Source organism: Talpa occidentalis, unplaced genomic scaffold, assembly GCF_014898055.3.
Source record: "Talpa occidentalis isolate TD23 unplaced genomic scaffold, MPIMG_talOcc4v2.1 talOcc4.6, whole genome shotgun sequence".
Taxonomy (NCBI): domain Eukaryota; kingdom Metazoa; phylum Chordata; class Mammalia; order Eulipotyphla; family Talpidae; genus Talpa; species Talpa occidentalis.
The window spans coordinates 28,842,034-28,867,101 of NW_023604972.1; the positions used below are offsets into that span (position 1 = coordinate 28,842,034).

Consider the following 25,068-nt stretch of genomic DNA (forward strand, 5'->3'; position numbering starts at 1 on the left):
CAAAGCCTGAAATTTTCATAAGAGAATGCACGTGGGGCGCAAGTCCAGTCTAGCATAGAACCACGAATGTAGAATATTTTTAAAGTAACTGTTAACTCTATTTTTAAAACTACACATTTCTGTGTTCAATCAAGTGACATTCATCATTCTTTGAAAATTAAAATAAAGTGCAGGGAATGTTTTCTAAATACCCAAGGGAATAATTCCACGAGTACATTCAAGTAGATCTTGATAAAAACTGGTTTCCTGCACAGGGTTCCTAACTCAAAGGACAAAGAAATGTATTTTAGGAAGAACATAATTTCACCTTGCCTTTCTACAAGAACTTCAAAAAGCAACTGAGTAAACAGGAAAACTCTACAAGTCCAGCCTTGCTGCTGTTCTCAGCGGAAAAAGCTCTAGACAAAATTTTCACCAAAGCCAATTTCAATTAAGCATGCCCAGCGTAACTTGAACTGAGAGGCCTGGCTGGCCCAGCAATGTATCCGGAATTTACTTTCAACATTCAAGATAGCTCCTGCATTCTACACTACGGCCCTTTTGCTTCAAGTTTTCACCACCTTGCTAGCATCCCCTCGGCCTGCATCTTCCACTCCATCCCTATCTCTCTTGACCTTTTCTTTGGTTTCCCCGATTTCCCCCTCCATGGTCTCTTTCCCTATTTTCAGGCAAAAGCAACTCTGCAGTTCCAACTTTCAAGTCCTGGGAAACTGCTCTGCAGCTCCTACAGCGCAATGTAATCCAGCACAACAAACACATTAAAAGACATGCAACTTTCCGATTAAGCAGGAAAGTGCACATTTTAAACCACAAAGGTACCATTTCACATCAATTATTCTAGCAAAACATGCAGCCCAACATCAGGTGCATGCGAGGATGTGGAGCAGTGGGAACTCCCAAGCACTGCGGTTTGGAATGCAAATTGGCACAACTGCTTTGGGGGGGCAATATGGCAAAATACTAGAGCTGAAGATGCCCATTTCCTGTGGCCCAGCAATTGCCTTTCTAGGTTTAAACCACAGAGAGCTTTAAACAATACACAGGGAGACAAGTTCAGAACAGTTCATTGCTCTAAAATTGTAAGCCCAAATGTTTTATAAAATGAGTATGTATTGTAACATATTGATAAGATAGAATAGTATACAGCAGTTAATATAACCCAGAATTACATGTATCTTAAGAGATAAATCTCACAATAATTATTTGTTTGTTTGTTTATTTATTTACCTACAAGAGCTGGGGTACAGGCCAGAGATGCAGGAAGGTGAGAGGATTCACCAGAGACAGAGTGGAGAACAGAACAGGCAGACTGACTGAAATACACTGCTGAGGGGAGCAGCAGGTGAGTCAGGAGAGGTCTGCTGCGCCATGTGGGTTGCTCTCTGGCCGGCCGGGGATCGAACTCGTGCTGCAGAGGCTGTGGATAGCTTCATAGTGTGGTGCTTACCCACTTGCGCCACCAAGGAGGCCCTCACAATCATAATTTAAACAATATAAGCAACTGAGGATTTGGTCAGTATCACAGAGCAAGTTTAAAACATGAGGAAACAACAGTACATCTGGTTTATGAAAACACACATAGCTGGGAAAGCATAAACAAGTGATATACACCAAATTCAGAATCGTGGTTACTGTCTGGAGGGAGCACGAAAGAGAAGGGACGGGCTCACGGGTTTCAGCTGTCTTCACAATATTTTATTTCTTTACCAGGTTGTGGCTACATGAGCACACTCTATTATTCTCCATATTTTTCTATAGACCTGGGATTTGCCAACACCCAGAAGAAGAGCCCCAAGTTTGAGCTACTTTAAAGCAACTGAAGGTCCTGAAAGTGCATCATTGATGGACAAGAGGAAGACGGTTGCCATACCAGAGCAAAGTTACATTTTAGGGAACTGACAAGGTTACGCTCCTCTTCCTCTCCGCAAAGCTATCCTTAGAAAATAATCATTCCGGGCCTCCCCTGGTGGCGCAGGCGGTTGAATGCTGCACTGTGAAGCTGTCTGCAGCCTCTGCAGCGCCTGCTCAATCCTGGTTGGCCGGCAAGGGTCCCACATGGTGCAGCAGACCTCTCCTGTCTTGCCCGCTGCTCCCCTCAGCAGTGTATTTCAGTCAGTCAGTCTGCTTGTTCTGTTCCCCGCTCTGTCTCTAGTGAATCCTCTCACACTCCAGTGCATCCGGCCTGTACCTGGGTGCTTATATAAATAAATAAATCTTTAAAAAAAAAAAAAAAAAAAGGCAATTATATCCCATAGCAATAAATGTACCTAACACCCAAATGTTTTGGAAAAAAGAAAAAGAAAAAAGAAAGAAAATAATTCCTAGGATTGGGGTAAAATTCCACTGAGGGGACTTATGATATCCCCAAAATTCTAAGTCATAACCCCAACAGAAATATCCCCACAACCATGCTTGGGCTGACACAGAATTTATTTGCCTCAAGAACATTTTTGCTAGTTCATTTTGGGGCGACCTTTTCTCTTAAAGGATTGGCAAACTCTTTCAAATCCTTAAGCTAGCTTTTGGTTTCACCACAACTGAAGGTTTATTAGAAAAGACTGCATTAAAATATTTAGGCCAGGAAAGTTAACTACACTAAAAGGACACTATCTTTTGACAGCTCTTCCAGTATGCCTTGGGCTGGCTCCATGGGAGACTAGAGATAAAACCACCAAGAGATACTTTTCTGATGATACTACAGAATTAAACACCATTATAATACCTCAACTCATTCAAACCAATAAGATGGTCCAGGATGGGGGGGGGGGGCGGGAAGGGGGAGTATATATGAACTAGAGAAATTTCTCTTAATTGCTAAGAGTATCAAAATTGAAAAGTGCTTGATTACAATCCAAACATACCAACATTCCACATTAATGAAAAATAACTAGGTTTTATTGTTTGGGTGAACTTAAACACATAAAATTGTACCCAAAAAACCAGTATTACAATCTTTAATTTTAAGTAAATATTGGCATTCAACATTGTTTGCCCCTAGGATTCCAAGAAAAACAGACAAAAACCTGTAGACCTAATTGCCAGGTCCTGACCCAACACAAATTCCTACATGTTAGACCTGAGAGGCCAGAAAAACAGAATTTTCCTTTCTACCTCAGGCTGCAATATCTAAACTCTGACAATCACCCACCTAGACTCTCACACATGACTTAAACCACTTCCAGCTGATACATTAAACTTACAGTTTCCAATTATCTTTGAGACTGGAAACCCTGCCTAATAGTAATGGAGGAAGAAGTAAGATATCTTTTCCCCAAAATTAACATTTTTTCATCATTAAAATTCATTTCCAAATATTCTCATAATACTTGCCTCAGATAATTGACTTACCAGATTAAATGATTGCTATAAAAATCATCTAGTTTTATTTCAAATTTGTATTAATTATACTTTCCCTTCCTATCAAGGTGACTTCATTTATTTAAAAGAATTCAGATGTCACACTCATTATGGTGTCCAATAAAATCCTAGGATTATTCAATGGATGCTAAAAGGCTAACATTTGGTAAATTTGAGAGTATTCAATGAGGTAGTTCGGGACATAAATGGGTGCTAACCAATTTAGAAATGTGGATTTTTATAAAGTCTCAAGCAATGCTACGCACTAAAAACATATGAAAATAGTTTATCAGTTCGATAAACTTTTAGGTTGTAAGAACAAAATGGTGGTTACAGAGGGGAGGGAGATTCCCCTTTAAACTGATTCCCTTTAAACTGAGCAAAGGGAATCAATTGCATGGAATGGATGACTTCTGGTGATGATCATAATGTAGTATGTACAGATGTCGAATTATATTACCGCACACCTGAAACTTAACGCAATGTTTTAAACCTGTGTAACTCCAATTGGAAAAAAATTTTTAAAGAAAAAAAGAACACCATTACAAGTCGAGAAGATGATAGAGCAAAGCAAAAAGCCTTATATTTTCATAACGTTAATATCTTTTACTGCTGCTTGAAAAAAATATATGTCAATTTTACAAGCTGAGGAAAACTAAGGTCCCAAGAAATACAATTTGTCCACGGGCACCATTAGAGGAGTGCTTAACTGCAGAGGCACCCCATGGCACAAACTCTAGATCTAAATTACATTGAGTGTAATCATGTCCTCCTATAAAATAACAGATTGCCAAACTTTGGCCAAATTGCAAATTATATTAAAGAAATGTCCTGCCGTGTTCATCAGCCTTTCCACTACATTACTTCTGAGACTTTGTTCGACCTTTATCTCTGCCAATATGATACTGTATTGAAATTGCTTCATTTTCACCAGTGTTAAGGCCACAAGATAAGAAACTGCGCTCTTTGGGGATAGAGACTCACCTCATTCATTTAGGAAGCACCTGTACATAGTATGTACCAAAGCTAACATAGCAGGTCCTCAACAAATGACCACTCTTATGAACAAAACTTGTAAACTATTGGACACATGGCATTTCCCGTATCATGTGACTTACGGAACTATTAACAATAAAACTAAGATTAGGTGATTTGAAGCAATTTGCTTTGGCAAAAGTCACATTTCAAAAGGGCTTGTTTGGTTTCTCCTAACAAATGCTGCTTCTTTTAGAAAATTCCTCAATCTCTTCAGAGAATTTACCCCAACAACCCTTCCATCTATAGGGCCACAGAAATACACAGGAAGTTAAATCCATTGGTCTGGACAAAAATCAGAGGATTATCAACAAGGGACATTTCCTCATGCCTGGTAGCAGCTAATGCATTTGAAAATTACAACACACCAGCCAAACAAGCTTTACTATCTCCGAACCAGGCATGCTCTGTGGCTAAGCTGACATGCCCTAAGCAAGTTGATCAAGAATCACTACGGCAGAAATTCACATGGAAATAAAATTAAACTTCCAATGGGCAATTTAATTTTAGTGAGAAAGGAGGCAAGCTGAGGGATGGGAACATTTTCCAAGACTCCTACCTCTAGCACTGGCACGGGAAGTGTGAGAAGAGAAGGTGTTTATTTCTCAGTCACATGAAGGGTTTGCTACCAGTTTAGTTTCAGCTTTGTTGAGCCCTTTCTTGTCTGGTAAAGGAAACAAATCCACTTCTCAACGTTTGGTCTTGGTTTCAAGTGTCACCCAGAAGGAGGCTGTCTTTTTAACACCTTTCTCAACACACATCAGCCTGTTTAAAATATGCCAAGTGACCTGCTTAGAAGCAAATATGCCATCACCACTAGCTCTTGCTACAACTACTCAAACCAGCTGGGACCAAATGGAGTCAGGAGTGGGAAGGGTCAGCAGGAGCCCTGGAGAGAAGCTGGACAGGGAGGGGAGACCCAAGGAGGACCTACCTGGAAACAATTCATCATCAAGTGAACACACTAAAGAAGGGTCCAGTGGAAATTCAAGTCTGCTCAGGTGAAAAGACCAGTCTCCTCAGCACCCAGCCTCCTCTGGGAGCGAGACTGGGAGAGGCAGGGATGACCTGAGCGTCTTTTATGTGGGGCGGGGTTAAGGATTCCCACCCTGGCCTTTGTATACAGCCACTCAGCTTGGTTTGCATAAATGAACATGTGGGTTGTTTACATCAGTGACTGCTTCCATCAGATGCAAGAAGGCATCTTCATTGTCCTTTAAACAACTGGAAGGTCACATAATACTGAGAAAGATGCTGTTAATAATAACAGTCTATACTCACTGAGCACTTGCTGTGTGGTAGGCCCCATACCCCCGTAACTCATTTCACACCACAGTCCCAGGAATGATTTATCATTCCCTTTTTTGTAGATAAGGAAAGTAACATGGAGACAAACTTGTTCAGGGACAAAAATCTAGCATATGTTAGAACCAGGCAGTACTTGAACCCAGGAAGTCCGACTTTAGAGCTCAAACTTTACATCACTTGCTCAAGACACTGTCCAAACAGAGATGTAAAACTCCTTCCTATGAATTCTTGGTTCCTCGATTCATCGGGGTGATGATCCCAGATGGTCTCTTTTTAGGGTCGCCTCCCGAGGTTCCAAGTCTCCAGACGCAGTACTGACCTGCTCCTCTAACGCCCTTCCCGCAGCTCACCTACCTGGCTAAGTTTTAAGGAAACAGGTTGTGACATTTGCCCAGGTGTGCCAAGAAGCCCCAGCTGCACAGTGTGAAGAAAGAAAAAAAAAAAGGCTGGAGGCTGGCTTCCTCTTGGGACATGCCAGCTCTCAAGTCTCCAACCTGCTTCAAGGCAGAGAGGTGTCATCACACACAAGCAGGACAGGAACAGCACCAAGGACAAGGACCTCCTCTCACGGCCCTGTAAGCCCAAGGCCACCCCAGCAGGCAGAAAGAGTATTAGCCTCCTCTGCTGTCACTGTTCCCCTCAGGAGTCAGACTTAGCAGAGGGAGAACCAGAGGAGAAAGGTATCACCTTTTCACTGCACCAAGAAACATTAATTCCACTGGACAGGAAGAAGCAGAGACCGTCTGCAGGCGAAGATCAGAAAAGAGAAAGGCTCCAGGAGCCACCCCACCACAGCTAACTGGTCCTGCACCAGCACCTTCAGCAGCTATCACTCTGGGAAGCCCGGGCATTTGTTCTGTTGGCCAAGGCAGTGGCCATGTCCAACAGTGCTGAAAACTGAAGCCAGCACCAGTAGGTCTCCATTCCAACCCTGAGCTAACACATGGCTCCTTAATACTCCTTTGCCATGTGTTAATCTTGCAACAGAATGTGGGACAGAAGATTTAAAAAGCTGTGTGATGGGGGAAGGGCAGCATATCACCTTACCCACAAGGCTTCTCAATCAAGCCTCCTAGGATTCCCTTTAGGGGCCTGCACCACTAGCTTCAACGGAGGCTTCCCCAAACTGGCATTAAAAGAGCACGTGTTGCAGCTGGGGAGAAGGGGAGCACCAGAGAACGAAGGCAAAGCATACACCCTCTCACCCTGTACAGGAGGGGGATGCCTTATTCAGGGGCCAAGCTGCTGCTGCAAGGCTCTGACAAGTCGGGGTGCCAGCAGGATGCACCCTGGAAACCCAAGAGCTGGAGGCTTTTCCTGCAGAAACTGAGCAAGGGAAAGCAATGGGAGAAATCAAGTTAAAGTAACCACCACCTCTTGCTCCCCCCCGCCCCCCACCAGAACCCAGTGATGTCCCCTTGCTTTTTCCACACTCCCCCCAGACTCAGCTGGGTCTACAGTGGATCAGGCAGGATAACCCGGGAGATCAGCTCCATGCCCACAGCCCAACCCTCTCTTTGGGCCTCCAAAAGCTACCACCCTATCACCCTGTCCCTCTTTCACAGATGGAGAAACTGAGGCACCCAAATCATCTCACCATGCTTTCACACGCCAGATAAAATTTCACTTCTCTAACCACAAGGTTGCACTTTTTTATAGCTTTATTACATTTCAGATTTCTCCTGATACACCGACTGCCTCTGCAAAGTGAATTTTCAATACAGTTCAGGGAGTGAACTCCAAACGAGACGAGGGCGGTCAGGGAGCCCGGCCGGGCTTCACCCACCGCCAGGGCAGGATGGACGCCCCGCACGCCCGGCTCGCGCCCCAACCCCCTCCCCCGGGACGTCCGGGCTCGGCCTCTCCCCTCCCCCCAAGGCGCTTCCACCGCAACCCGAGGGCGGAGGCACCGCGGCGCGGCCCGGGCACCGGCGGGCGAGCGCCCCGGCCCCGGGGCTGCGCGGGGCGGGGGTCGGGGCCCCTCCCCGTCCGCTCGGGGCGCGCGTCCGGCCGGCCGGCCCAGCCCGGGGCCCGGAACTTGCGGCGGCGCCGCGGGGACCCCGGCGCCCCGCGCCCCCGCCCCCACCCCTCCCGCCGCGGGCCGGAGCGCGCGCGGGTTTCCCTTTCTTCGCTTGGCCGCGCCCGCGGCGACCCCCGCGGCGGCGGCCACTCACCATATTACAGATGGAGGCGATGTTTCGGACAGTCATTAGTCTAAAGGTTGCAGCGACCCCGCACCGCCATCTTTACGAGGTGAAAACAGGGCTGCCCATGGTGCAGGCGGGGCGGCCGGGGCGGGCGGCGGCGGCCTGGGGTCCGGCTTGCAGTTTGGCTGCACGGAGGAGGCCGGGCGGGCGGCGGCGGCGCGGGGAGGCGGGCGGCGGGAGGCGGGGGGAGCGCGGAGGGGCGGGGAGTGGCGGAGCGAGGGAGCCTGGGCCGCGGCCGGCGGCGCCGGGAGGAGGGGCGGCCGGGCCGCCGCGTGCCGAACGCGCCCCGCGCCCCGAACCCCGCCGAGCCCCGCGCCGCCCCGAGCCCCCGCGCCCCGCCGAGCCCCGCGCCCCGCGCCGCGCGCCCCGCCGCGCCCCCGCGCCCCGCGCCCGCAGCCGGGAGCCCGGAGAGCCGCTCTCCACGCCTTTTCTTGCCCCCGCTCTGCTGCGGGCGGGCGGCTGCCGCACCGCGAGGGTCCCCGGGAAGACCCCGGCGCGGCGGCGGCCTCCTCGGCCCCCACCTCGGGCCGCGGGCGGCGGGGAGCCTGGGACAGCGCGGGGGCGATCTCGGGCCGACGCGGGCGGGGAGCAGGGCGCCCCTCGCTGGGCACCGACCCCGCGGAGGGAGCGCACGGGGGCTCGCCTTTTCTTGCCGCCCGTCGGCTCCTAGCCCCAGCTTTTTGTTTTCGTAGGGTGGGTTTGTGTGTTGGCGAGTGGAGAAGGCAAAGAGTCGGGGGGTTACGTCCAACTTTTCGTGTCTTTTTCGAGTTCCAGCCAGATGGCACCTGTGGGCACCTCACAAGTAAATGGGGGCAGGAGTTGGGAGTGTCAAGCAGAGCTCACGGGCGGCGGGCCGGCGGTCTGGAAGTGGGGAGCAGGGCGAGGAGAGGAATCTGGGGGAGAAGTCGCGGTTCTGGGCAGACTTGGGGCTGTCTGGATAGAGCGACAAGCAAGCTTCTCTGTATGGTCAAGGAAAACAGCTCTGGGGCACCCAACCTCGAGGTTTGGAGAAGGTTGCAGTATTGACTTAGGCACGTTTCCTGCAGTAAAGGTCTTGACCTCTGGCCGAATACGCAAATCTGTGTCCCTTACCAGACGCGCTCAGGCGAGGTGAAGGAACCCATTTCCGAAGGTGTGATGCAATTCTTTACGCGGGGTTGTAATTCAGTGCTTTCGACAGGGAAGTTGTACGTGTGTAGCCCGTGAGAGTTCTTAAACCAATATATTTAATGACACGTTGAATTAGAAGAGAAATTGATAGAATGGAAGATAGCTTTTATCTAACCAAGGGTAGTAAGGTACTGGGAAATATCACCCTTTCAATCCCCTATTACCTATTTAGTGTTATGCACCTAAGATTTGAAAACCATTGATTGCTAATATCCCTGAGACCTGAAGTAGAAATAACCACATCTGCTGACAGGTTTTATAGGGTTACGTTGGCTGGGAATATTTCAGTGGATATAAGAAATTATATTCCTGCTTATAAATCATTCTGCCTTATTTCCAACCAGATCCTGATGGTGATGATGATAGCTGGCTTTGATTTCTTACCATTGTCAATCATGATCTTTACATTTAAGAGCTGCAGTTATCATTGTAATGCTCAGGTGATAGATGCTATTATTGTTGTCTTTTGCAGATCAATAAAAATAAGGCTTAGAGGATCAAGTATCCTACCTCCATCCTGATACCCAAATGTTACAAATGAAACTGGTGTACAAACCTGGCCAAGCACTTAGGGGGCGGAGGAGAAGACAGCAGAACACCCGGACTATGGCCTGTTGATAACAGAGGCCTAGAAAAGTTTAGACTTAAGAGAAGTCACAGAGCAACCACAAGACTAAAATTCAGGCCTTGGGACTCAATTTCACAGCCGTCCCACTATAAAGGCCTTAATCCAAAGTCTTAAACGACATGGGAATTTTATATATCGGAGAGTTCAGTAGTTCTGCCAATTGGCACAATGGATTGCAAAGTCCACAGGACTGAAAACATCAGTGACAGAATGCAAGTTGAACATTGTCTGATTACTGAGTGCTCTATGAGCCAGTCAGCAGTATACTTTGCATGCCTCTTAATAACCCATAGTCTTAAAACAGGTGGTCAATATATACAGACTTCCAGATTGAAACTCAGGTTGTGAATTACAACAAATCAATTGAACACAGCAGATCTTGTCGGGCTTATGAATAATTAAATACATTTTTACAGTACTACAAGGTTGGTATTCACAGGTCTAAATTGAAAAAGGTATCCATTGAAGAATAATCCTAACTTCCACTTCATTCAGTGAGGAAGCATTTGGAGCTGATAAAATGTAAAATCATGAAAGTGTTGACAAGCTAAAGAAAGAGCTTTGAAGGAAGGTGTTTACTGTGAAGGGTCCAGCTGACCTGAAGGTGTAGAGTTAGACTAAAAAGTAGGCAAATGGGAAGGTGGGAGATAGACCAACACTAAACAGCCCAAATGGATTCTAGGAAGGCAGTCGCTCCAGGTAACACCCTTGCTATACAGTGTGATCAGTGAACCAGCAGTATTGGCATCACTTGGGAACTGATTAGAAGTATGCTCTCAGTTCCCATCCCAGACCTGCTAAATGGATTCAGCATAAAGCAGGAGCCAATCCAGCCAGTTTTTATGATGGCATTCTGTTTTTACCTGCCCAGCATACATTCCCCTGCTTCCTATAACAGCTCCCAGATTCTGCTTTGAGGAACTCTCTCATTATCCGAACAGTAGGTCCAGATGAGGCTGACACTGCCCCTGGCTTCAAAGGAAGGCAAATGATCCACGCCTGGCCAAAGAGAGGACCTCATGGTCCAGCCACAGGAACTGTTTCAGGAAGGAGGATGTCAGGCAAGCTGGGTCTGTGAGAAGCAGCCCTGGGTCTTTGGTGAATGAAGTACCCCCCTTCCTGAGTTTGCTGGGCTGATCAGATAAAATCTAGAGCTGCCGTCTTTCTACTGCAAGTGAATGAAGTCAGCACTGGAAAATGGAAGCAAGATCCTATCAATATCACATACCCACTTGCTGCCAGATCTATGTTCTGGACTTTCAGCAAGCGAAGTCTATTTTCTTCAGCCAGTTCAACTGTCTACTTCTCACAACTAAAAGAATCCTAATACCCCAGTGTCTCCCTGCCTCCCAAATTCATTAGTTTCATTCTGAATTCTTTTTTTTATGATTTATTTATGCATACAAGAACTGGGGTACAGGCAGGAAGTGTAGGGGCAGAGGGGATGAGAGGATTCACCAGCAACAGAGCAGGGAGCAGAACTGGCAGACTGACTGAAATGCACTGCTGAGGGGAGCAGCCAGAGAGGTAGGAGAGGTCTGCGACACCATGTGGGGATCTCTGCACTGCAGAGGCTGCAGACTGCTTCATAGTGCAGTGCTTAACCCCTTGCACCACCAGGGAGGCCCCATTCTGAATTCTTGAATATCCACTAAACTAGTCTTTGCAAATCTTCCTCCAGATGGGTCCATGAAGTCTCCCCCACCAACATCAGTGAACTACCTCCATCCAGGCTGTCCCCAGCTTTCCCATTTGTTACTACTTTTGTTCTATCCTCCTCCTGCTTCCCCTCTTTGCTTAGTTAACACCACTCAGCCTTGAAATGTTGCCTGAGACATAATGAGATACCCTTGTTTTATGTTCTCACAGCACCACCCATTTTCCCTTCATAGATCTTATATTTGAAAATATGTTTATAGGCCACAGCAAGGAGGTAGGAGAGGGCATGGCTTAAAAATGGACCCTGGATCCAGCTTGACCAAGTTTCTACCCATCTCTGCTAAAAATTCTATCTGTAACATGAAGCTAATAAGAATACCTCTCATAGATGTGATTGTGTAGTTTGTATGAAGTACTAAAACTATGCCTGTATTGGGCCTCCCTGGTGGCGCAGCGGGTTGAGCGCAGCACTGTGAAGCTGTCTGCGGCCTTTGCAGCGCTGGTTCAATTCCCAGCTGGCCAGGGAGATTCCCACATGGCACAGCAGACCTCTCCTGTCTCGACCGCTGCGCCCCTCAGCAGTGTATTTCAGTCCGTCTGCCTGTTCTGTTCCCCGCTCTGTCTCTGGTGAATCCTTTCACCCTCCCGCACCTCTGGCCTGTACCCCAGCTCTTGTATAAAAATAAATATATCTTAAAAAAAAAAAAAAGAAGAAGAACTAAGTAAGTGGGAGACAGTGATAAAGGGAAATATAAAATTTCTAAAAAAAAATTATGCCTGTACTAACCACTGTATAAGTGATAGCTACTATCACTGTGCATTTGATTAATGTCAGTTTCCTACCTCTAACATCAGGCATTTAGAGACAAGACTGGTTTTGCCCACCATTTCACACCTAAAGGAAAACACAGTGCCTGGTCCATAGGAGGAGCCAAAAACTCAAATATGAAATATTTAGACACTCACCTCTCACCAAGTGGCCTGGAAGTTCCTGTGGGAAGGAACCATGTCTTGTGCATTTTGTTAAAAAAAAAAATCTCATCTGGTCTCAGCATGGTGCTTGATACACTGATTCTTTTCCTTTGTTCTTAATTGTCAAATAGATTATTGCAACTCTTTTGATATGCAAATACTAGTAAATATTTTCATGGGGAGTGGGGGAGCTTTTGCGGACTATAGACTTTTTGATTACCAAAATGGATTTATATTACAGTTCTGGGAGGAGCTTTATGACAGCTTTTTTCCTTCTTCACCATGTGTTGAACAAATATTTATTGAAGACTACTTTGTACCATGCAGCACTGGTAACCCTAAGATAGAGAAGTGCTCCTGGTGCTGGTAGTGCTGAGATTCTAACATGGGACTTGCTGGCCTTGCTTATGAATGCTTTGCTGCTTTTTGCATGCCAGTAGCATAAAATAAGGATGTTAACTTTGGAGTGAGCATCTAAGTGCCTACAACAGGAAAACTGCATCTAAAGTCATGAATTTACTTGTGACAGTTAAGATTCCCTAAGCCTCTGGCCCTTATTCTGAAGGACCAATTGAAATGCCATTGAAGGATTTTGAAGCTAGTTTGGAATTGATTAGATTTTTATTTGCTATGCATTTTGATGAACTGAAAGCAAAGATTAATCTAGTGGGCTTCCATGTGGAAAGGGGCCTAAGGACAACAAAAGCACTCTAGGTCAGGGCATCTTGTGAATCTCTGTGTGATGAGAAAGTCCTGGAGTTAGCTGCCCACGGTTAAGGGGGACACAATGGAAAAAGAGAAGCAGACAGATGAAAGACTTTGGGAAGTCATCAGCTGAATATGGCGACTAGCTGGGATGAGTCCCAAGGCTCTGTCAGAGTGGAAAGTAGTGCCATATTTTATAATAGGAAATGCTGAAGGAGAAGATTCAGATACAGGTGGTTTTGGAAAGAAGGGAGTTTGGCTTCAGACGTGTTGAGTTTGACAAACATAAAATACCTGAATAGGGCCTCCCTGGTGGCACAAGGGGTTAAGACGGAAACTTTGAAGCTGTCCTGTCGGCAGCCACTGCAGCATGAATTCGATCCCCCGCCAGGAAGATACCCACATGGCGCAGCCAGCCTCTCCTGACTCGCCTGCTGTTCCCCTCAGCAGTGTATTTCAGTCAGTCTGCCTGTTCTGTTCCCCACTCTGTTTCTGGTGAATCCTCTCACTCCCCGCTACACCTCTGGCCTGTACCCCAGATCTTGTATGCATAAATAAATTTTAAAAATCTTTTAAAAAAATTGAAGGACTGAAAAAAATACATCAGTGCAAAGTCCTCTGACTGAATTGATTTGCAAGGATCCCACTAATCTGACTGCTCACCTCTTCCAACTTTTATCTCAAATATATCACTCTCACATCAGGCTTTCAGACCTGCAGTCGCATGACTTCCCCACCCGCAATAGATTTATTCTTCCTTCTGTTTCAGACTCACTCATTCTTTTTTTTTTTTTGAAGATTTATTTATTTATTTATACAAGCACTGGGTACAGTCAGAAGCGCGGGAGGGTGAGAGAATTCACCAGAGCCAGAGCGGGGGGCAGGAGAGGTCTGCGCGCCATGTGGGACCCTTGCCCGGTGGCCGGGGAGCAGTCGGGGATCGAACCGGCGCTGCAGAGGCCGCGGGCAGCTTTGCAACCCAGCGCTCAACCGCTGCGCCACCGGGGAGGCCCCAGACTCACTCATTCTTAAAGCTCAGTTCAAACCTCACTTCTAAAGGAAATCTTCTCAGTCTCACCTTCCTTGGTAAGTTTTTATCAAAGGTCACTTTTTTTCTTTAGAAACCTAAAATACTCAGCACGAAGATAACTCCCTACACAGGAGGTTTTCAGATACTTAGGAAGAGTTGTTTTACCTGAAACTCTTGGCTCATTGGATCAAAACCATTTTACTCACCAACCTTCATTCCTCCAAGTTCTGATCTGATTAAATAAAACTGCTGGTCCTGGTGGGCATCGAAGGTTGAGGGTGTAGAAAGTCAACATATGCTAAGGAAGCTGAAGCACATGACTTTCCCTAGCGTGGTCTGGGCATAAATTCAGGAGGAAACTCAGCAGCATTGGAAGGCAGAGGAAACTGGTGAAAGGGGTTAGTCATTTTATTTATTCTTTTTATCATGAATAATTAGTTGGGGAGACCCTGATCATGTTTATCATCGAGATGAGGGGTAATGAACCTAGCAGGGTTGCTGACAGTTGTTACTGGAACAGTAGTCAGGGGCCAGGTCAAGGACTCCTGTCAAGAGCTTTAGACAGGAGGAAGTTCATACATTAGGTTGAGGGAATTAACATGAAATGGACTCCATCTTCTCAGTAGACAGGAATATCAGCTCCATCACTCCCAAAGGGATTTTGACTGCTCAGTTCACTGCCATCTCCTTCAGAACCATAAGTCACATACTAGGTGCTCAGTAAATATTTGTTGACTGGGGATGTGGTTAGATCTCTAAATTCAGACCCTCTGGGGTATGGTGAATAGTTGTTCTATGTGCCCAACTCAGTTAGAACAGACTTGCTTTGGGGCCATTTACATTCCTTCCAAGTCCATAAGCACTATTTAAATAAGGTTTAAAATTATGCCAGATTATAACCTTGTGCCCTCCCAACTCATGTGCCAGCAAGTCTTATATTTAACAGACCTCCACTATCGCCACCTGGTGGGGGGGGCAAGGATTTACAAGTGGTACCTGGAATGAGATTTCCCTTAGGGGCTGCACCTAGTAATTCTCCACTTTGGTCCAGCCCTTCTAGAAACATGTGATCTATTGAAAACAAGGCTGTTCTGAACCCTCTCGCCATGCAGCTTTGTCCCCAGGCAGGGGTAAAAATCTTACTCTTCCATTTCTTTTAAGAAAATTGGGCCAGACATCCAGATTAAGAGTGACACTAACAGGGACCCCTGAGCAGCATCCTGCTAGTGTGTCCATGGTGTCCTGTGACCCGTAAGACTCTTCACGCATACGTGGCATCCTTGCTGTCACAGTGGCCAAAAGGAGGTAGGCTGGGAGGAACTGACTGGCTCAGGACACTAAACTCTGTTTGATAAGCCCTTCGAGGTTCACCTGAACTAGGTAAATGGATTTAAAAGTTTCAAGAGTGCTAATTGACTCTAATGGTTACAAATGGTTTATGCTGTTCCTGATAGAATTCTGGTTCACTGAAACCTTTTAAACAATGATACTGTAGATATTTCCATGTTAAGCACATTGCACTCATTGCTAATTGGGTGTTTTGTTTGTTTGTTTGTTTTTTAATAAAATGAGCTATTTGAGATAACATATCTTTTTTGGGGGGTAATAATTCAAGCCATCTGTTTGAAGTCAGTGTTATGGCATAAGTTTCAGCAGCAGCTATAACTGGTTCCTATAGGTTATTACAACTTTTTAAAGAGCTATTATTATGTTTAACAAGACATCAAATTTTGCCTGTGTTTTTAGTCTTTTAATTAAAATATATCCAGAAAAGTACATAAATCTGAAATGAGTTGTCACAAAGCAGATACAACTGTGCAACCACCACCCAAGTGAAGGAATAAAGCACAGCATCCCAAAGCTTCACCCATGCTCCTCCCAACTGACCCTTCTACAGAATAGGCGACCCCTATCCTAACTTCTCACACCATAGCTTAGATGTGCCTGGGATTGTTGTTTGTGTGTGTTTATATAAATAAGATGCAGTGTGTAACTCTTCTTTTGCCTGGCTTCTTTTGCTCAATATTACGTTTATGATATTCAGCCATGTTGCTCATAAAAACTGTACCTTGCTTTTTTGTGCTATATAATATTCCATTGTATGGAGGCATCACAATTTATTTACAAAGTCAACTTTGAGGGATATTTGGGCTGTTTCTTGCTTGAGGCTATTAGCAAAAATGCTTCTATGAGCATTCTTCTATGTATCTTTTGCTGTATATATGCATAAAGTTCTGTCAGGTACCAATTTGGCATAAGTTGCTGGGTCATAGGACATAAATAGTGTCAACTTGAGATAATGGCAAGTGGGTATTGGTTTTGTAAATGGCACTATACCAACTTAACACTCACTCTAGCAGAGTGTCAGTTGTTCTACATCCTCCCCACACTTAGTGTTAGCAGAATCTTTAATCTTAGCTATTTTGGTGAATTTATAGTGGTATGTCATTGTGGAATAAAAACACTGTATGTAATAAACAAGCAATTGCTTCCTTTTACAGCAGAACAGAGAACTGTATATGGCTTGTAATACTACAAAAATGTTGTTGGTAGTGAGCCTATGTCATCCTATTTACTTTTAAGCACATCTTGATGATTAGTCCATGTCCTAACTAATACCAAAACAGCTACATAGACAAGTGACAGGTCCGTACAAACCAACTAGCAAGGAGAAAGACCATCTAATACCTACTCAAAACAAAACAAGACAACAGAGGTATTGGTGTTATGGCGATGAGCATAGACAGAGAATGAATAGTCAATGACTATAAGCAATAAAGAAAATCCATTTTTTAAGAAGCAAAGTATAATCTGCTATTAGATTCTCTAATCAATCAACTTACAGTCAAGAGAGGGTTAATGATTATGACTCATACCAGTTAAAGACAGAGCCCGAACTGGAAGTTCAATCTGCACACCCTTAGTGTTATATAGGACATGCAGACTTTTATTCAAATTATATACTCTTAGATCTAAAATTTCTCCTTAAACTCAATTTAATTTCCCAAAGTTCAGATTAATTTTGTAAGTGCACTTAGTTAACCATGAGAAAGATCACTATGTCCATATGTTGTAATTATATAGCCATGCTTTTTCTCTCAGATTAATTAAAAGACAACTCGACACTGAAATCCAATCCCAATAGAACACGCTCTCTAGCTACCACCCTTCAGAAAGACAAAAGCAGTCTAAATTCCTACTACCTTCTCTGCCAGCAAGTCCAGGCCTACAATGTTATACAGCAATCCATGTAAATACTCAATTCTGTTCTCCTCTGCAGACTTGGGGGTGGGTGGGGGATGGGGGCTACTACTGTAAGGTGATAGATTTCTTTCCTTTGTTTTTTTGTTTTGTTTTGTTTTGTTTTGTTTTGTTTTGTTTTGTTTTTGTAGCTAGCTGTCACTGCTGGCCCACAACTGATAAAATGTGAACTTTGAGCTATGACTCTGCACTGATCCTTATACATTCATCCACAGCTTCTAGGTGACAAATGACGCACAACTACAAATGTCTAGCTTCTGGCTACTGACCAGAATCTAGCTAATTTCTCCCAATAAGGTTTATGGGTTGAGTCAGCAAACCAGCTTAGACTGTAACATCACTCATCTTGATCCAGGAAATATCAGCCCTCCTCTAGTCCACTGTGGTATTAATGTAAGCAACTGCATCTCCTAAATCAAAATTCCCAAAATGGTAGCCCATAGACATGTTTAGCTTAATCATCACTGTGTTTAAAATCCATTTTAATTAGTGCCAACATCTGCTATCTAGGGAGTTCACATACAAATTTAGATTATTGCCTTCTCCTGAAATGTCTAAAACCCTTGCCTGTTAAGGTCCACGCTCCCGGCATGGCCAGGAAGAGCTGAAGGGGAATGGCCTCCCCTTTAGTGAGGACATGTCTTCCTAACTCACCAGTCTCCAATCCAGAACTCTTTAATCCGTTATATTCCCTTCCTGGTCCCCACAGACCATTGAACTTAAGACCCCTGCCCTAATCTAATGGTCTCAAAGCCAGGTTTCTGCCTAGAGGAAAAATGCCAGGCCATCAGCAGCAACTTGATTCTCAAAACAGGCTGCATTAAATTCCGGTTTCCTGCAGGGCCCTGCTGGATTGCCAGACACTTTTCTCTGCCATGCCCTCTCTATGGCCTGGATATTGACATAAAGCAGCGCTTCACTAGTGTACAATAAAATTGCACTCATCCAGAAAGATCTGGGACTTCCGTTTTGCCCCAGGAGCCATATTCTCATTCTTTCTGCCCAAGCACATGGGCAGAAAAATGCTGAGAAGATGTAGTTTAGTTTTCTCTAATCTGCAAAAAATTCAATTGACAAGATCTGCAAGTTTGGTTCTTCTTTTAGCCAACGGAATTTTGCCTTATGAGTCAGTGCATTCAACAATGCTATTTAAAATTAAATAAATAAAGGCTAATGAAACTGGAAAAATGGATCATCACTTTTATGGAAAACCAAATGAAATGTTTTGCTCAAAATGTCAAGCATTAGCAAACTTTAATGAAATATTAAAGGTGAATTCCCTCAGATGAGCAATTCGAAAATAGGACGCGTGAGAACAGTGCTAATTGATACTTCAACTACAAATGGCACTCCGTGTCCTAATGGATGCAGAACTGTGTGACCTGGTGAGATGACACAAAAGCTGTGGGAATCTCTGGGGCGCTGTGCGCAGCAGCTGCGCTGGATCTAAGGCTAGGCTAGGGGAATGAACGACATCAGTCTGCAGGAACCCACAGGAGAGGTTAGAATCATGTTGTAGAGGATTTCATTTCCCCAGAGTTCTAATAACAACGGCAAGTCAGAATGTAGATTGTCTCAACCAAGACACAGCGCTGCAAGGAACCCGCACTACACAGCACCACTCTGGTCTGGTGGGCCCTTTCAAAGGAGGTAGTTTACCTACCCTCCCTCCTCTTGAATTGTCAGTGGTTAATCTCATGATCTTATTTTGGAGTAAGTGCTCAGGTGTGCACCTACTTGGTGCTTTGTCTCCATGCTCTGATGAGGTTATCCCATAAGCCTATCCCTTCCACAGCTATTTTAGAAATCCCCAGAGGAATTTGGGATTCTACTCCAAAAATTTCTGATCCAATAGATTCTGGTAGGAACCAGGAATTATATATCAGCCAATTTCCTAGGAGATTCTGCTATAGGTGATCTATGGCCATGCTTTGAGTAACTATCTCAGAAGACTGATGCTAATATTTCATGATTCCATCTTCAGCATCAAATTTTTAAAAAGATTTATTTTTTAGTTATGCATAAAAGAACTGGGGTGTAAGCCAGAGGTTGGGGGGAGAGCATTCACCAGAGTGGGGAGCAGAACAGGCGAATCTCCTGAAATACACTGCTAAGGGGAACAGCAGGTGAGACAGGAGAGGTCTGCTGTATGTAGATTAACTCTCTAGCCAGGGAGTGAGCTCAGGCCATAGAGGTGTTAGCGCTGAGACTTAACCCCTATGCCACCAGGGAGACCCCTAAAGCATCAATTTTAAAAACATACTTTGGAGGCCTCCCTGGTGACACAGGGGGTTAAGTCTCAGCACTATGAAGCTATCAATAGCCCCTGCAGCACAAGAGTTTGATCCCCCACCAGGGAGCTAACCCACATGGTGCAGCAGACCTCTTCTGTCTCGCCCACTGCTTTCCCTCAGCAGTATATTTTAGTCAGTCCGCCTGTTCTGCTCCCCACTCGGTCTCCGGTGAATCCTCTCACCACCACCCCCCCCCCCCGCACCTCTGGCCTATATCCCAGCCCTTGTATGCACAAATAAATAAATCTTAAAAAAAAAATTTTAAATTACTTTGGATAAAATACAAGACATAAAAATTATGAATTCATAAAAATACAAAACCTGCCTATCATTATTGATGTACTGCTATGAAGTGCTGCACCTCCCCCTGCAGTGACCCTGAGACGGCCTCATCGTCTACTGCTGTGCTGGTCCGCGGCAATGAAGTTTGATGAAGGCATAAAAAAATAATTATCTTGTTATTCCTGTATGAACAGCTGTTGTTGGATTTTTTAGGAGAGGGGTAATCAAATAGTATTGGCGGGGATGTTGTGCCTTATAGGAATCTAATTAATGAATGCAGAATGAATGATTTTTTTTTTAAAGATTTATTTATTTATTTATTTATGCAAGCACTGGGTATAGTCAGAAGCGAGGGAGGGTGAGAGAATTCACCAGAGACAGCGCGGGGAACAGAGCAGGCAGACCGACGAAATACACTGCTGAGGGGAGCAGCGGGCATGGCAGGAGAGGTCTGCATGCCATGTGGGACCCTCCAGCAGCCCGGGATCAAACCGGTGCTGTAGAGGCTGCGGGCAGCCTCGCAGCCCAGCGCTCAACTGCTGAGCCACCAGGGGCTGAATGATCATTTTTAAGAAAAGTAATTACTATCTTAAGCTACCAATGGGATAAAGAGGATCATAAATGGAAGCTAAAGGCATTCAGTGAAAGGGCAAAGGCTAAGAATAATGGAGGACTCAGACACAACTCGAACACACTCAGAAAACCTAGAAAAGGCAACCCCTGTGCCTTACGTGCCTTGTGCTATGATGCACCAGGAAGTAGGACATTTTCTTACCCCAAAAATTCTACATGAATCTCATCAAGTTAGTTTACAAAAAATAAACAAGTGAAGGAAGCAAGTTAAATGATAAAAGTTAAATAAACAAATGAATTTTACAAAACAAATTACTCAATTTCTGCAACAACTCAGTGACCAGGTAAGGAAGAAGGATTGTTCTAAAAGAGATGTAAAGGCATAACCAAATGCTATGTGTGGATCTTGTTTGGATTCTGATTAAAAGACAACTCTGAGACATCAGGGAAATCCAACTATGGTGTTAGTATCAGATGGTCAAAAATAGGTGTGATGATGGCATATAATTACATTTTAAAATGTTTTTGTCAATTAGAAATGCATACTAAATTTTTTACAGGTGAAATGACACAATGTCTGGGATTTCCTTGAAAATGCTTGAGCATAAATAATGGTACATAGCCAAATGAAGTGAGATTGGCAAAATACTGCTAATTGCTTAAGTTTGATGCTGGTTACCTGGAGCTCTACAAGATACTTCTCCTTATTTGCCTGAAATTTTCTACAATATACTTTTGTTGTAGGCACTCATCCCTACAACATTCAAATCAGACTAATGAGTTCAAAAAGTTGAGGTTTTTATTACTTAAGAAGCAAGAAATCTAAGGGATTATTATTCAGAAATTTAACATTCCCGTTGACTGATAACTCCCCTCCCACCCTGTACATACCATTGGAAGGATATTTGGAAGTCGAAATTCAGTTTTCATATTCTGAAATCCATTTTTTCTCTCAAAGTCCAAATAAAAGCAGTGATATTTTTTTTTCCTCAGCTGCATTACCCTCTTCTGTAATAGCTTAATGAGACACACAGAGCAAATGGAACTCCATTTGCCACTTTGGCTGCTGAAGAACCATTAAAAGACCTTTAAAAGCATCATTCATCTATTAAGTGAAGGAAAATTTTTGTCAGTAAATTAAGGGAAAACAACTTTTCATGCTCAAGAATTTTTGGTGTTTAAAATACCTATTTAGATAACCAAAAAAAAAAAAAAAGATGATGAAAGTGTTGAAGCAAAAAAGGTTGTACTTTGTTATAGCATATTTGTAGAAAGGCTTTCTTAGACTGCCTCTGACTTCCTTTGTTCTTGGCCTCCTAAAAGAGAATGGCTTCAAATTAAGAATTAAAATTTCCTGAATCAAATGTACTTTAATTAATCTAAGTGCATTTGTAAAATTTTAGGTTAATACTGTAAAGATCTGTGCAGTAATTTAATTCTTAGAAATTATTGGCTTTAAAACTAAATGTGGCTTCTTCATTTCCTCCATGGTGGTAATTAGCATCCACAACACAAGTCTCTTGGCCATCATTCCATAAATTATCTCCAATCCAGAAGACATCAGCCAGGATATTAAGTTTGGCCCATTTCAGTAATTCCATCAGTAGTATTTCCAGCTTTGTTTTCAGAAAGACTTAATGACTTAACAGTTACCTTTAAGGCTTCCCGGTGGCACAAGGGTCTAAGTCTTAGCACTTTCAAGCTATCGCCCGCCACTGTGGCATGAGTTCGATCCCGGGCCAGGATGCTGACCCACATTAAATTGCTCGTTGCCAGAGGATTGGGGGCTATTGATGGGTCAAAGTTTCTTTTTTTTTTTTAAGATTTATTTATTTATGCACACAAGAGCTGAGGTACAGGCCAGAGGTGCAGGGGTGAGAGGATTCACCAGAGACAGAGTGGGGACCCGAACAGGCAGACTGACTGAAACACACTGCTGAGGGGAGCAGTGGGCGAGACAGGCGAGGTCTATTTTACCATGTGGATTTCTTCCTGGCCGGCCTGGGATTGAACTCATGCTGCAGAGGCTGCAGATTGCTTCACAGTGCTGTGCTTGACGCTTTGTGTCACCAGGGAGGCCCTCAAAGTTTATTTTTAAGAGTGATAAAAATGAAAAAAAGAAAGTGATAAAAATGTTCTAATAATGTTCAGATAATGTTCATAATTATATGCCCTAAGAATCACTGAATTGTGCACCTTTTTTAAAGGGTAAATTTTTCATGGTATTTGAATTATATCCGAAAAACTTATTATAAAAGTTAAATGCATGAAGAGCAGGGAAGGAGGGCATATTTTTCTGAATTAAAAGAGGTTTGAAAGAAATCTAAGAGACATAACAACTGAATACAATGAGTAGACCTTATTTGAATCTTGATTTAAAAAACTGTAAAATAGACATGTTTATACAATAGGAGAAGCTGAATGTGGATTTGGAACTATTTTCTTAGCAATCATACTGGCATTGTTGTCAGGTATAATTATATCTTCTCATTCGAGATGGATACTGAAATATTTGGGGGTGAAATAACATATCTGAGATTTCCCTTAAAATACTTTTTAAAAATATAAGAAAATGGAACAGGTATGCAAAACAATTGTTTGGGTTGATAGTTGTTGCTTGGAAGATAAAAACACAGGGGATTGTTGAATTCTATCTTTGTGCCTATTTGGAAATTTTCATGATAAAGAGTTAACAGTGAAGGAACTCAGGGTTTCTTGATTATCTTAATTTGTTTTGATTTTAAGATTTTCAGTGGTATAATTGAATACTGGCAGTGTTAGGATGAGGTGGTAAAGTGAAGATCAGCAGCACATCTTTTTTTTATAGGTTTTTAAAATTTATGTATTTTATATATTTCTTGCATCATTTTTCATTTTTGCATAATATATGCATTTTCATCTTGGTTGTAGTCCCCATATAATTCCCACCACCCTTGTTTTGATCCTACTCCCTTCTCTCCCCGCTGTAGTGTGTCCTTGGTTTATAGTTGCTTGTTGATTTTGATTTTTACTGTATCATAATTAGTCTTTTCCCTGGTCCCTTATTTAGGTTTTCTAAATTCCTGCTAAGAGTGAGACCATCCTGTATTTTTCTTTTTCTTTCTGGCTTATTTCACTGAGCATGATCCCTTCCAGCTCCATTCATGTTGCTTCAAATTGCATGGGTTTATCTTTTTTGATGGCTGTGTAATATTCTATTGTGTATATGTACCACATCTTCTTGATTCAGTCATCTGTTTTTGGGCATTTGGGTTGTTTCCATAGCTTACCTATTGTAAATAGTCAGCAGCACATCTTTACTTTTGAACTTTTCAGCAGGAAATGGTCAGAGGGAGTCTTTAAAATGTTTGTAGGAACTCAGAAAAATTAATGGACACATTAGAAAGGCATTGGTCACAGCAGACCTCTCCTGTCTCGCCCACTGCTCCCCTCAGCAGTGTATTTCAGTACATCTGTCTGTTCTGCTCCTCACTTTGTCTCTGGTGAATCCTCTTACCTCCTGCACCTCTGACCTACACCCCAGCTCTTGTATGCATAAATAAATAAATATTTTTTAAAAAAAAAAAAGGCATTGGGCTTCAATGTATAGAGAGGAGTGGAGAAAAGTGGGAAAACTCACGGAATGGTTAATAGAAAGAATTGACTGAGCAAAGGAGGAGAGGCAGTGAGAGGACAGCATTTGTGAAGAGCCCAGAAACACTGGGCTTAGTTATTGTCATTCACCAAGACAGCACAAAAGAGGGGCCTCCCCGGTGGCAGTGGCGCAGTGGTTGAGCGCTGGGCTGCGAAGCTGCCTGCAGCCTCTGCAGCACCGGTTCCTTCCCTGGCGACTGGGCGAGGGTCCCACATGGTGCACAGACCTCTCCTGCCACCCGCTGTTCCCCTCAGCAGTGTACTTTACAGTCTGCCTGTTCTGCTCCCCGCTCTGGCTCTGGTGAATTCTCTCACCCTCCCGCGCTTCTGACTGTACCCAGTGCTTGTATAAATAAATAAATAAATCTTTTTTTTTTTTTTTTTAAAGACAGCACAAAAGAGATATGTGGGAGTTCAAAGAATGAACTCTTTGGGATATGCTGATTTTATGGTGCCATAAGGAACTATAAGGATGTGTGGAGGGCTACTGGATATAGACTACCTTAAGCCAAGGGGTGGGTTCTAGGCTGGATAATCACCTCTGTCTGGGAGGTAATGAGGGTGGTGGAAGGCAGCCAGGCTGAAAGTCCAGGATAGGAATCCCAGTGTGTAGTATGGGAAGGTCACTCAGGCTTTTTTAAACTCAATCAATAATCTCAAAGGCGATGATAATGGGGTTTTTACACAGAGGACTAAATATAATGACTGGTTCACAAGTGCTCATTCAGTCTTGCTAATATTCTTATTACAGTTCTTATTAGTATAATCTTAATGTTAACATAATATTGTTATAACATTCTTATCCTTGCAGAATGGCTTTATGATTTAGCAATAACATGTGTAAAGTGTCTGATACTCAGTGAATGGCTCTTATTATTGTCATTCCTGGGAAGTTGGTCAGCAAGAGTAAAAAGAGAATTGAGGGAGGCCTCCCTGGTGACACAGGGGGTTAAG

At 43.8% G+C, this 25,068-nt stretch overlaps 1 protein-coding gene across 2 annotated transcripts in view; it reads right to left on the bottom strand.

The window, feature by feature from the left end:
• Nucleotides 1-8,029, bottom strand: part of USP46 (ubiquitin specific peptidase 46) — a 68,258-nt gene extending 60,229 nt beyond the window's left edge. For both annotated transcript variants that reach the window (XR_005128956.2, XM_037530405.2), the window contains exon 1: nucleotides 7,875-8,029. Coding sequence is in view for 1 of the 2 variants with exons in the window: in XM_037530405.2 (XP_037386302.1) it covers nucleotides 7,875-7,910 (36 nt within the window). In the remaining variant the exon portion in view is untranslated. The remainder of the gene's footprint in view (nucleotides 1-7,874) is intronic.
• Nucleotides 8,030-25,068: the final 17,039 nt, after the last annotated feature.